Below are 14,557 nucleotides of genomic sequence, written 5' to 3' on the forward strand. Positions count from 1 at the left end.
GAACTGAAAGAAAAAGTGAAAAAAGAGACCAGAGGAGAGATGAGAGGAATGAGATAAAGGAGGGCACAGCTGGTACACAGTGGTGGCTAATGCTGCCTGGAGGCGCGCACACACACACACACACACACACACACACACACACACACACACACACACACACACACACACACACACACACACACACACACACACACACTTTAAATTATATTTACTTCTGGTCTTTGCTTTATGTCCGTCTCCGGTCTGTCTCACACACACGCACACTCACACACACACACACACACACACACACACACACACACACGTCACAGTTGATATAATTCATCTTTTAGCCCCTTACCCTAACCTTAAACATTACAACTAAATCCCCAGCCGCTAACCTAAACCTAATTCTTACCTTAAACTAAAAAAAAAAAACCTCAACAAGCCAAAATATTCTTACGATGATGATATCACACAAACATGTTTCCACACAATTACATAAAGACTAGTTTGGGTTCTTGGTCTCAAGGATGGGGGCCTGCAGTGTATTATTTCTCTCCCAGCTGACAGTTCCCATAGACACGTATACACACATGCACGCACATACATATAGTCGATGATACCATTAAGTTAAGGCTTTGCTCCACATTGCCGTCTTTTCTTAGAATCTACAGCGTCTTGTTGCACAAACTCACAAATACATGCACTCTAGTTTACAGCCCTACAAAAGAAAACACGGTGCAATGAACACACATCAGAGCAGGTTTTATGAAGCATTTGTTAGTGCTGGCCTGCCATGTGTACAGCATCAAAGCAAAGACAGCCAATAAAGCTTTGGTTTATAGTAAACCATTTACTGCTGCTCTCGCTCCTGCAAAAGCAAAAGAAGGAGAGAGGGAGAGAGAGAGAGAGAGAGAGAGAGAGAGAGAGAGAGAGAGAGAGAGCAAAAAGACAAAGTTTCACTTCACTAGATTAGAACAGTTATTAGAGAAAATGATCGACACCTACCACAGCTGTTATATGCATTTAGAACTTCAAGATTGTTCTTGAGGGCCACATAAAACACATCAAAGGGATAATGGTATGTTGAAAATACAGAGTAAGGATAAAATGATTAAAAATGCCCTCTTGGGGTTTATTCAGTGTCAAAAACCAAAATGTGTTTACTGATCTGGAAACTTTACTTGTTTATAAAGACTGCAAAATACTGGAAAGGCTGGAAAAAATGATTTGCATACTGTCAGACAGCAGCCAGGTCCTGATTTGTTAGAAGCTTTATCTTTGACTGATGCTGCTTAGATTAAAGTAGCCCATTGTATAATGTACAATAACACACAGAGAACAGCGAGAATTTTGGAAGAAGAGCTTTTTTGAAGTTGTGTGCGTGTGTGTGTGTCTAAAACTATAGTGGAAGTGGGTCAGAGACGCTGGACATGAATGATTTAGTACAGAGAGAGACAAAAGGGCGAGAGACTATCAGAAAGAATTTGAAAAAAGTAAGAGAAAGCAAGAAAGCGAGTGTTAGGGAAATAGGTTAAAGCTGGTGCACAGGATAAGAGTGTGTGTGTGTGTGTGTGTTTCAGACAGAGGGGAGAGAAAAGCTTCCCTCAAGGAGCTGTTGTACATCAGAGAGGCTTAAAGAAAGACAGTGAGAAGGCTTACACACACTTACACACACACACACACACACACACACAGAAAGAAAGAAACAGCATTGACAGGGAAGGGAATAAAATAACTGGAGGATTTGGAGGGAAAACAAATCAAAGCGACGTAAAGGGGGAGAGGAATGGAGGAAGGGAGGGAGGTACGGAGTAGTAGGAAAGGGAGGCAGAGAGACAAAGGCAGCAAGAGGCTGAGAGAGAGCGCGAGAGAGGAGGGCAGGTGGGATTACTGCATGACAGAATGAGGATTTGTTCTTGACACATTTCCCCTTTTTCTCGCTCCCTTTTTTCCTCCTAAAAACACTCTTCTCTCTCACTCCCTCACCCCTTTCTCTCTGTCTCTCACACACACACACACACATTTAAAAACACACACTGTGACTAATAAGCAAAGTGTAAAAATGCATTATCTATGGTTGGCGGGAGTTTGCTCTCTCCATGGGACCACACACACACACAAACAGACACACACACACACACACACACACACACACACACACACACACACACACACACACACACACATACAAACACACACACACACACACACCTTGAAAAGTATGACTAAAGATGCAGCTTTGTCTTCTTGTTTGTGTTCTTTACAGTAATACTGTTTTTTTTTTTTAAATGGGCTACACAGACCAAGACATCTGCTTACAATCTGCAACACAGACTCACTCCTGTAACACTAACCAGTCACAGTGCAGGACACCTGTGAACCCCAAATATTTATTATAGGTTACTGCATGAGCACGACAGTGTCACGTTTTGGTATAAAGAATGTACATCTGGACCCAAGTTTGCAGGCAACGGACTTTATTATACAAAACAAGGAGAAAAAACTAAGATATTTATATATAATGAGAAGAACGAGGATGCAGGAATAAACCAGGGAACAGGTGAAAATACGCACAGGGAGGAGTAGAAGGAACAGGGAAACAGGAAACCGGGAATCACGGAGAGACAGGTGAGTAATATTTAATTGAGTTATGGGAATCCAGAAATCATAGAGGGACATGAATGGACCAGGAATCTGATGCTAGAGATTCCTGGATACACACGGAAGGAGGTGAGTCGACTATACAGGGAACAGTAATCTAGGAAACACAGGGGAAGGAGCCAGAAGGAATGACTGATGACAACACAGAGAGCAGGAAACCAGTAAGCATACAAGGCTTGATGATGTCAGAAAAAAGTCAGAGACAAAGCAACACGTGGAGAGTGGCTAGACAACTATGATGCACAAAGGATGAAGTACAATCTGGCAACGAGGTGGTGAAAAGTGCTGTCTAATATACTGCCCTTCTAGATGATAAGACGGCCCTCAGGTGTGGCTCATCACCTCATCGCCTAGCCAAAGCACATACCCACACACACACACACACACACACACAAGGAGAGAGAGACATGGGAAGGGAAACGAGGAGCAAGCACAGGTGGAAGTAATCAGGGATAATGTCAACATAAAGCTACATAGACCTAAACCACAGAAACACAGGAAATAACCACTAAATAAAAGTCCCAAACAGGAAGCCAGGACATGGATCCTGTTTCTGTGGATCTATTTGCTATGTTGTACGTCTCTACTGCATGTTGGTGAAACTGCGCTGATATGCATGGATTAAAAACAGTAGTGATAACATTTAAAAAATGGTGATATTGTCCTTTAAGTCTACTGAACACAGGGAAGCAAAAACTGCTTTCAGGCTTGTTGTGATTCAAAACTTTGCTTCTGTTTTACATTTGCCCTAACAACACTATCATTTACATTAGCTTTAACAGTTAACTTTACAATTTTGCAAGCAAACTAAAGACCAGTGGTTAACTTCATTATCAGAAATTGGCCTAAAGATGATCTAATGTTTCTATTTCCATTATTTCATTTAATTTTTCTGGTATGTTTATGTGCTCGGTTTCTTCATTCGTTGTGTGTATCCACTGACTTCAGTTCCACATAGCAAGCCAACTTTCCCATTAAGCAGGATGAAGTCTTTAAAACGGAAACAGAATCTTTACATTTGACTTCTCCGGTAATTTATAGCCATTATTAAACTGTTGATGTCAGAGCTATCAGTTTATAATTCTGTCTCTTTCCCACTCCATCTGATGTCTTTTCTGTCCAGTATATCAGCTTTTCCTTTCAGAGTACGTTAAGCAAGCCAATCACAAGTCTGTCACCAGTCTGTCTTTTATTATTTCCAGAATAGAAAATAATCATTGGCATATGCAACATACAATCAGAGGCTTTGAAACAAAGCGTATGTTTTGTTTTCTACTTTTTGATATGTTTTTCTTTTTCCGAGCTTCCTCTTTAATTGTTATTTAATGATCTGTTTGATGGACTGGCAGGCACAACCTGCAATCAGTTGAGGAAAATGGTCAAGTTTAGGTTTTGCTGCATCTTTTATTCCTTTATCTTTTTTTTCCTCTCCACTTGTTTCTTTGGTTCTGGTATTTGGCTTCCTTCTATCTTTTTGAACAGTTTGCTCTTGTTCCCTTCTCTTTGTACTTGTTTGAAATTCACTTCATCCTCTTCTAATTTAGCTAATTTTCAATACACTTTTTTTTTTGGAACAAGAGCTCTGAAATATATGTATATATGACACATAAAAAAAAGCCAATAACAATACACATTATAATACAGAAGTCAGCAAAATACTCAGCTGAAAATCACTGGTTTGAAAGGCTTTGGGAGACTTTGAGAAAACCCTGTTATTTAAATCCAACTTCTAACTGCAGCACATCTTTTATTACTTCTATTTTCATGATTCCAATCTCTCCCTCAGTCTCACGAGGGAGAAAATAAAATCAAAGGGGACTGAAGATAACCAGAGACAGAGAGAAGAGGGCAAGAAAGGCAAGAACAGAAAGTGCGACAAAAACGGAGAGAAAAGAACGAGGAGGGGAGCAAGACCCACTGATTTGAGCTTGTAAGACTAAGTGTCAAAACCTTGTGCCCCTTTTTGTTATACTCCGCTCTCAACACGTCTGTCATACACACACAACACACAACAAATACAGGCACACACACAGACTTTCTTTAGCACACTGTGGATTAATCTCATTGCTGTCTGAGGGGATCAAAGCGCTTGTCTCTGTGTTTGGTGTGCTGCCATAAGCATGTGTACATGGATTTGTGTGGGAGGATGCTTTTTTTTGCATGTGTGTGTGTGTGTGTGTGTGTGTGTGTATACATCTTCAAGCATTCCTCTGAGAGTGAGAGCTTCTGAGCAGTCATGCTGTCTTGCCTGGTTTTGTCAGTGACTCTGTGTGTGTGTGTGTGTGTGTGTGTGTTTGTTTCTGCAAAGCTTATTTCTGAAGACAACATGCACTTCTGTTGTTAGTGGTGGGACAGCTGTCGTGTTTGTGTGTGTGTGTGTGTGTGTGACTTTACACACGAAGTCACATTGTTAGTGATGGCTTTCTGGCTGCAAACTGCAGAGCTGTTGATCCACTGGCAGAGCTGCTGAAATCAGGATCTTTGACTACCTACACACACACACACACACACACACACACACACACACACATCGATTGGTTTCAGCATGCAGTGACAAGAGTGAAGACACAGACAGACAGTGAGAAATACTGCCTGCCAGACAGAAATGGGGCGATAATGACATTTGCAGACAGATGTAGGCTCAGAATGGAGGGGATAGGTGGAAAGAGGTAAGGAGGACTGGAAGGAAGGCAGGATGCAAGGACTAAAAGATGTAAAAGGATGATGATAGGGATGATGGGAAGGTGGGATGTTAGTAATAAAGGAAGGGATAGCGGAAGGGGTGCAGAGAGAGGTTTGAGGGTTACAGGGAGATAAAACAAAGAGCAGAGCAGCAAAGGAGAAATAAATTGAATTTACAGTGTTCACCTTGAGGTATCAGCCAAGGGTCTCACTGCGGAAGCCTGAAGACTGTGCAGCAACTTGGTGCATCTGCAGACTTTCTTTAGAGTCTAAATGTACATGCGGTGCAAAATAAACTGTGTAAACAGACTTCAGTTTGAATGGTACAGAGGTGCAGTGTGTGTGAGAGACAGACAGCAGGGTGAGCTACCTCTACACACACACACACACACACACACACACACACACACACGCCATCTGATTTTTTTTCTTCAAAAGAAACTGTAATTCATTTTGATATGTGAAAATGATTCTTTTAGTGATAGAGATGATCCTGCTCTAGTACATCCAAATAGATTTTAGCATTGCTGGGAGCTTTACAAAAAAAAAATTTAAAATTTCCTCAGTGAATCACCCCCCAATACATGATTATCACTTGTTTCTTACAGCCTGAGGCAGCCTCCCACACACAGTGAAAACAACAAAAATATCTTGTTTTATTTCCCTACTGAAGCAAACAAAAGTAATGTGACTCACTATGTTGCCTATTGCTGGAAGCCTTGACCATTTCCATTGCCAAAAAAAAAAAAAAAAAAAAAAAAAATGTCAAGAGCATCGACGGCTGTTTCTATACAGCAGGGTCTTTTCATTGTGATGCTTCTGTGTTTGCTTTCATAATAAAAGGAGTTTTTAAGCGTCATTAATTTGACAATCTCCATAACAACCATACAAATATACAGAAAACGGTGTGCTGGTTTATGTCTCCGAACATTTGCTGCGACAGATGCATTCTGATTTTAAAGCACATAAAAATGTTAAAAATGCACAATTTCTTCCTGGTAAAAAATAATGACCAATAAATTAGTCAACCATTTTGTGCATGAGGTGAAAAAGGCCATGAAAGTAAGGGAGGAGGACATCATGTAAATGGTTATGCATTCAATATGTACTGTGGTCTGAAAGATTGATGAATGAAGTAAAGGGGCGGGGTGGACAGAGATGGAGGTAATATAATATCTTCTGGATATCATGCAGTTTTGTTGGCTCAAGTAAGTTGTTGTTGGACAGCTGTCTTTCTCCTCTTCTCTTTCCCTCCTTTCCTCACTGCCAAAAAACATTTCTGCTTCTTTTCTTTCATTTTATTATGCTCCTACTGTCTCCCACCCCCCAAAGAAGAGATTTACAATGCTTGCCCTGACCTCTTTACTCTCATTTCTTCTCCTCGTTTTGCCCGCTCTGCACTCTTTTTCTCTCCTCTCCTGTTACCACTTGTCCTGTCCTTACAGCATAACCGGATATCAAATCCAAACTATTACTGACATTCACACTAATTTAATTGAGTATTTTGAAACACTCTTCTCTCTCAAATATTAACGTTCTTCGTTCTTCATGCCTCATTTTCTATCAGTTAACTGAAATGATTTTGAAGGTGGACGATCTAATGAGTAAAACATAAACGTCAACTTCATGAAACATTAAAAAATGCCTTCAATAAACTCCCATAGCTGTCAATTTGAACATTTTTTCCCATTCATATGAAATCAAACTGCAACTATTGTAAATTCAGATTATAACTCTACAAACCAAGGTTCTTCTCTGCCCTCAATACTCTCTCAGACAAAGCTGCATGACAAGGTTGAAAACTGCTTTTTAAGAAAAGTCCTATGAACTAAATCGCTGGTGGTTGCAGTATCTTTCATACAGCATGTGAGATTTGAGCTACTTGACATGTACCACTGTGGGTGTTTCTGAGTTGAAATGATTTGTTTTTATCACATTTAATGATTTAAATGGTGAAAGTTTTTAAGGATCATGGTAAAAATCTTACAATTACAAAGGTTTGAATTCTAGTTTTTCTTTACACGGATCAAAGTTCTAAGTTAATGGTGCTCTATGCTGTACAGACTGTTGAGCCCTTTGGAATTTGTGACTTTGGGCTACATAAATAAAAGTGGTATGACTACTCCTTTCTTCTCCACTCCAAATATTTCAAAATAAGTATTACATTAATCAGAGGCTTGTTGGATGCTACAAACTGCCCAAACACATACAGTACCTGTATCAGAGAATGAGAGTGTGTGCGTGTCTAAAATTGACAGACAAAAAAAAAAAAAGATAGAAAGACAGATTGTGAGTTAAAGTCAGTAAAGCAGAACAGTGGAGAGTGAAATAGGCCTTAATTCATCCAGACTGGGATTTCAGACCTGACTCCCTGCTGATACACACACACTGTCAGCACATTCTTCCAGCTGGCTTTAACACAGGCACACCTACAGGGTACATACCCCAAACTGTACAAACAAATGACAACACACATGCACCAATACGCATGGGAAGAAAACGAGCATGTGCATATTTAATGTATAGCATAAAGAAAATATGACTGCGGGTATGTTTTATGAGTGTGTGTGTGTGTGTGTGTGTGTGTGTGTGTGTGTGTGTGTGTACATGTGAAGGTCGCTGCAGATGATTTATCACCGGGAAAGTCAAGCAGATGTACATATCTATGTGTAGTTCTCTGTGTGTATTTTCTGTCTCTGGATTTTTCTGTATTGGGATGTGAGCCCATATATCTGTATTTACATGCTATTAATCTCTGCTTACATGTCTGTGGCTGTGACAATCTGGTTTAGGTGCATATTAATACATAATAATATTCTTAAACTTAAACACACACACACAGACTCAGAAACTAACAATATACACCAGGGACTGAAGGTTAGCATGCTGCTGGAGTAAAGAAGACATATATAACCAGCTGGTGAAAACTACAGTACAAGGATAGATAAGAAATCTAACAACTACATTACAGTGTGTGTGTGTGTGTGTGTGTGTGTGAGATGCAAAGAGAAAAAAAAGGGAGGAAACAAGAGAAGGCGGGAAAGTGAGACAGAATGTCACAATGTGCGTTCTTCCAGCTGGATTTGGAATATATGTGTGGATGGGAGTCAGAGTGCGTCCATGTGTGTTAATATATTCTGTCTGCCCCAGAAACCTCTGAAACATGCTGTATCATATATCATGTACAGTAACATTAAACCTTACACCGATGTAAAACTGGGCAGCAAATCAGACGAGTTACGGCAGCTTGCGTGCACGCAGACAGTTTCATGTGCATTACACTGAGATATATAGACGCACAGGACACAGCCACCTTAAACATCTCGTGTTTTACATGTGGGAGAAAGCCAGAAACAAATGACGTATTTGCTGACCAAACCCTAATGTCTTGTGAAAAATATGAGCATGCCGTCATGTACATAACTAACAGCAAGACAAGTAGCAGCTACCTGAAACATCTAAACTTTTCACTAAGGGGAGACAGAGATGAAAATACACAATATCCCAGTATGTGGGATGAATATCTTACTGCAGCTTGAAAAATATCATGTATTATGCAAAGGCAGAGTTTGAAAGTGCTGTATTTTTTCAGTAAGTTGTCAAATAATCACACCTGAATGTCACAATTCTTTATATGCTCCAGGCAGTTCAAGGGAGCCTTTAAAAGAAGAATTTTCAATGTGTTTTGGGCAAGATGCTCTTAATGAGAAAACAGCCAGGATCCAATCCAGTGTTAGTAATGATCAGTCAAATGTGAAAAGAACCGGCTATCATGGTATCAACAGTAAATCTGAAATATTTGGGTAAAACATTACAGTTTTACTTAATTGCAGTTAACTATTTCAAATTTCATGTCACGTTATTGTGAATATGCCTAGAAATACGCTTTGGCATCAGTCTTACTGTATATAATAGAGAACAAAGACAGCACAGGACAACAGATTTACAAAAAAGGCTGAAATTTTTCTGTCAATATGCAACTTCAAATTAGAACTGGTGTGGTGTGAGCTGAAGTGATGATGCGAAATGGGGAAAAGAGTCAAAGAATTTATTTGCAATCCCATACTGAATGCATTAGTCATAGAAATTTGTCAGATAACCAAACGCTGCAGACTATGTATCTGAAACAGAAACACCAGGCACAATCAACAGAGGAAAAATCTGGCCTCCATCATTCCAGTTGCGGATACTAGTGCTGACTGGGGCTTAATAATGACGGCAAGAAATTCCTACAGGTGGGACAGTGAAGTCAAATTTGTGCAGCCATTTGTGTCTAGTAATGTGTGTAGTTTCACAGAAGGAATGCTGGACAGGTCTCGGTGTCAATAAATCAGTCATGGTGTGCAACACACACAAACATGCAAATTCACATATGAAAACAAGGCCACGCATTCTGAAGCGCTAATGCTGGTAATAATCACACGGGCCGTTACCGTGGTGATAAAATGGTCAATTACTTGCTCACCTGGACTGTGAATAGAATGCCCCCCCACCTCCCCACCCCCACACACACAGACACACACGCTCCATCTCTCTCAAGAACGAAGAAAAGCAACATTAGTAGGAAAACTGAATCACAGTGCATGTCCTCATTTGCCCACGATGCCACAGTAAAAGATAGTCCCACGGCGTGTTTAAATAGGCACGACATGCTAACACAGACATTCCCCTTGGCTTCTATTTCAACCCAAAGCGTTGTTCCACTAAATTAAACCACATTATAAGGTCTCAGTGAGGATGTAAAACAGCAGAAAATACATGGACCCATCTGACTGCTGGACTCCTCTTAGCTGCATTTAAAATGCAAACCCATCTATTAAAATTTCATTAAAATTTGCACTGAGATACAGTGTATGCATCAATGTGTGCGGGTGGCTGTGCATGCCATCAATCATATGAAGAGCTGGACAGCAGTACATGGTTACTGCATTAGCACACTACTTCGTTAAAGTGCAGAGAGAAAGAGAGAGAAGATAAAAGAAGAAAGGAAAGAGATCCGGGCTATGAGGAAAGCTAGAACTGATGAGGTGTTGGGAGAACCAGCTTCCTGGAACATTGAAGCAACATGGGAAACTGCTGGCGATATCATAAGAGTTTCTAATTTCAGGTGAGGTGTTAAAGGTCACGTCTGAGTTTTAAAAATTTGTGAGAGTAACAGATATCTGGTTGGAAATATTACTGTATCTATGTTTACTGACAGTCCAAGAGCTAAGTAGAACAAGGTGAAAAGGTACAGAAAAGTAAATACACTAGTGTCAAATATGCACATGCAACGTAAGGGCATGGAAATATAAATCAAAAGTTTCATTTTGTTTTTAGGCTTATTCATGAATCGACTCATTGAGAGTTGAGAAAATAGACAAATGAATGTAGGGACCAATGTACGTGAATAGAAACAACATGAAATGACATAGGTGTCTAAGACAGTTTGCACTGCTCAGTGTTAATGTTCATTTGGTTTACATGTTTACCTAAGGTACTAAAGTGTGTTTGTGTGTGTTCTTACTTCATCTCCAGGACCTCCTCCAGGTGCTTCCGCCTCTCAGCCCGCAGGGTGGTCAGGTGACCTTCCTTCTCGGCCAGTGAGAGCTGAGTTGATGACAGCTTCGCTTTCATCACCTCCAGTTCCTGTTTCACCTTCCCCATGGCAACCAGCAGGTCTTCCACCTGACGCCCACACATATGCATGTTGTAAGTCATCTTAAACAGGACTTTGATGTTTAATTTCTGTCTGCATTTTTTTCATTCGCTTTTGCGTTCGGCCTTTAGATTTACGAGAGTGTGTGTTGTATCGTCCTCACTCTGTTGGTGTGTATGCATGTGGACATTTACTCTTTGATTTCTTTTCTCTCTCTGTCTCTGATAAACTGTTTTGTGTATGTACTGCTCTCGCTCTCTGTGTGTATATCAGCATGTCACTTTAATGCATTTGAGGTTGGAGTGTCAAGGTCTCTACATATTTCTCAGAGCGCAACGATGATCTGACACACACACCCACACACACCAAAATAAAAAAATAAGCTTGTCTTGCCATTTGAGAAAAAAAACCCAAAGGAAGCTTTTAACAAAGTTTAAAGATCTTTTTCTCACTTCATTATTCAAATTTTTGCTGTTTCTTGCTACTTTAATCTTTTTGCAAGACAAAGGATTTCCCACGTCTCTCATTCACCAGTTAACTCTCTGCTTGTGTTCCTTCAATCTACTGGCTGTTTGGCATCATTGTGATTCTGTTATTCTGTCCACATCTCCCACGAGGTCAATGAACTCTAATCCACAAACGTTGATCAAGAAAACTAATTGAAATATGTTCTACATCTGTAATGAGTTTATTGGAGAATATGTTCAACAGAAACTTTATTTTATTCCTGCAGTTCAGTCAAGTAAAAAAATGTGAAAGGGTGGAATAATAAAATATATATATATCATATGGATGAAACAATGTACAGAGAAAAGGCAGTGAGTGAGGTCTGTAATGATTGTTACCTTTGACCACGTAAAGCCGGTTGCCGTGAACTCATGCATTGGAATGTGAGAGAGCTGCATACGAAAAAAGCAGAGAGGGAAGCGCAGTGGGGAGGAAACAAAAAGGAGGAAAGAGATGGTGAAGGGAGGAGAAAAAAAGAGATACAAAACGAGGGGAAAAGAGAGTACATGAAAAAATGGATACAAAGAAGAAGAAGAATGAAGAAGATTGAAGCCAGTGGAAACAAGAAAGAGAGGCCAGAAACGAGGGGGAGAGATGAAATGGGAAGATACAATAAGAACAACAAACATAAGAAAGGAAAGGAGAGGAGGAAGAGAAAAGTTGTAAAAATGCTTGAGTAAAAAGATAAACTGTACTGAAAAAGGGGGGAGACCCAAAGAAAAACAAATGCATGAAAGAGAGCGATAGAGCATACAGAGAGCAAAATACTGAGCAGTGTTAAAAAACAGTGGCAGTGTTAAAAATGCAATTCAGACAAAATCTCCCAGAGGAGGGAAGAGGAGAAAGGGGAGAGGAGAGGAGAGAAAAAGAGGGGAGAGGAGAGGGCGGGAGAGGACAGGAGAGGATGGGGGGAGCAGAGAGGAGAAGAGAGGAGAGGAGGGGAGGGAGAGGAGAGGCTAAAAGAGGGGACAGATGGGAGTAATATTAGGAAAAGAGAAAGGCACAGATAGGAGAGGAAAGGCATTTGGCTGACATCAGAGATGTTGCGATTGAAGGATGGAGGGATGCAGGGAGGGGTGACGAGTGACAAGGCTCGGCTGGAAAAGAAGGAGCTGGAATAGAGGTGAACATCAACCCCTTCAGTCTTCTGCATGTGTGTATTTGTGGTGTATGAAAGGTTTCATCTTGATTTTGAGCGGAAGAAAGAAGAAGGTGCACTGAGTTCACGAATTAAAATTGGTTAATAAAAGACGGAAAGCTGGAGAAGAAAATGTCTGTCTTTACTTTGCTCTCAGACAGATGGCATGTGTCATATTGTTGACTCACTTCTCTGTCTCTCACACACACACACACACACACATGCACACACACACACATGCACACACTTTCTTTAGTATTCACACATACACAAGTGAGTCATGTCTAGCAGAAAAAGTTTAGTATATTTTCATGTGGTCAACCATTTTTGCCGGACAAACCCTATTCCATGGGACAGTCCCTCGCAAACACACAAGCTGCGTCAATATATGGCTGCATCCTAGAGGTGTGTGTATGTGTGTCTACCAATATGCAGTCATGGCGTGTGTGATTATGTGCCTGGTTTGGCTGCATTTGCATGTGTCTGCGTGCTAACACTATAATTAGCAATGTGTGTGCCTTTGAACAGGCCGTCCTCATTAAGGGAGGAAATTGTCTCTCCCTCTGTCATCATTTTATAAATCATCGTGTGGAAGGTTAATTGCAGTGACGCAGTTGTAAAATAGGAACACAAAAATATTTATTTACAATTTGCTCATGTATATAAAGCCACATTTCCCGTTAGAAAACCAAAGCGTCGATCTGGCTCCTGCTGAATGCTATGTTGTGTTGCGTCGGTGCGGTGTTTAAATAGCAGTTAGCACTTCTTTACGCCGTGATTGTGTGTGTGTTTGGAGGATTATGCGTATGTATATATCTTGTGTGTTACTATGCTGTGAGTACCGAGAACACAATTGTATGTGTGTATGCGCTGAAAGGCCAAGTCAGTGCTGTTGATGTTGGGTGAGGACTGCACCGAGTGTTTGGCAATCTCCACTCCTTCACCACATGCTGACATTTCTGCTCCTTCCTCCAGCAGTGAAGCGTTTTAACACGAGGACGCTCTCCAGCACCCTGTCCTGGCCTAAATAGCCTCTGTTCTGTCTAATTAAAGCTGCCACTTAAAGCCTTTTGAAACATTTCAGTATTTTGCTGCCAAATTCAACGTGATAGCCTGGCAACACTACTGTAAACAAATTATACCATAGTCAACTTCAGGATGATAAACATGTTGGATGTGATTTTTTTCATCTTTTTTTTGGCATGTTCCAATTTTATCTATTGTGAAACTTACTGCTGTCGGAATTGCTATGATAAAGGACCCAAGTCTCCTCTAAGACACAGTAATTAGCCATATGTTTCAGCTTTCTCTCAGGTCTAAAAAAAAAAAAACATGAAGATTAGACAAATTACTCTGATGGACTAAAAAAAATTGCAGCTTGAAACCCAATGTTCAAAGTGGAACCAATGTAGACTGTTCTTCATATTATATTTTTTCTGGATGTGATAGATGCAAAATTAGAAAAGTGAGATTAAAATTTTATTTCATGTATTTTTTTTTTTTTTGCTCATGATCTGTCTTTCCTTTTGACTCATTAAGATTTACCACAGATGAGTGTGTCAGCAAAATACCTTAAAACATCTGTTTGCACGCTGGGCTTTATGTGCCTGTCCAGCAATAGTCTGGTATATAAAGGCCAGGGAGGACGGCCAGCATTTAGAGGCAATAATAACAATGGAGTCCAGCTGTTTTGCCAACAGCTACAGTGGGCCATGTTTTCTCAGGGTAGTTTTCATCTACACAGCCCACACTGTTTCTTTCCCCACTTGTCAAAACCCATCCAGACACCGAGGAACATTTCCCATCTATATGGCCTCGTTAAGTCACTGGTACCCACGGGAATGATGCACACAAACACACTCTCCCACTGGTCTGAGGTTGAATCCACTAAACCCTTCCCATCTGAGCCTCCCTTAACACATTTCTAAGCTTTTCTGCTGTCCTAA

At 40.5% G+C, this 14,557-nt stretch overlaps 1 protein-coding gene across 7 annotated transcripts in view; it reads right to left on the minus strand.

Annotated features, from left to right (window-relative positions):
* Window positions 1-14,557, minus strand: part of LOC113141940 (ELKS/Rab6-interacting/CAST family member 1-like) — a 92,683-nt gene that overhangs the window by 30,159 nt on the left and 47,967 nt on the right. For all 7 annotated transcript variants that reach the window (XM_026326610.1, XM_026326611.1, XM_026326609.1 and 4 more), the window contains one exon: window positions 10,835-10,995. In XM_026326610.1, coding sequence (XP_026182395.1) covers window positions 10,835-10,995 — 161 coding nt within the window. The remainder of the gene's footprint in view (window positions 1-10,834; window positions 10,996-14,557) is intronic.

The sequence above is a fragment of the Mastacembelus armatus genome, chromosome 23 (genome assembly GCF_900324485.2).
Source record: "Mastacembelus armatus chromosome 23, fMasArm1.2, whole genome shotgun sequence".
NCBI classification, from domain to species: Eukaryota; Metazoa; Chordata; class Actinopteri; order Synbranchiformes; family Mastacembelidae; genus Mastacembelus; species Mastacembelus armatus.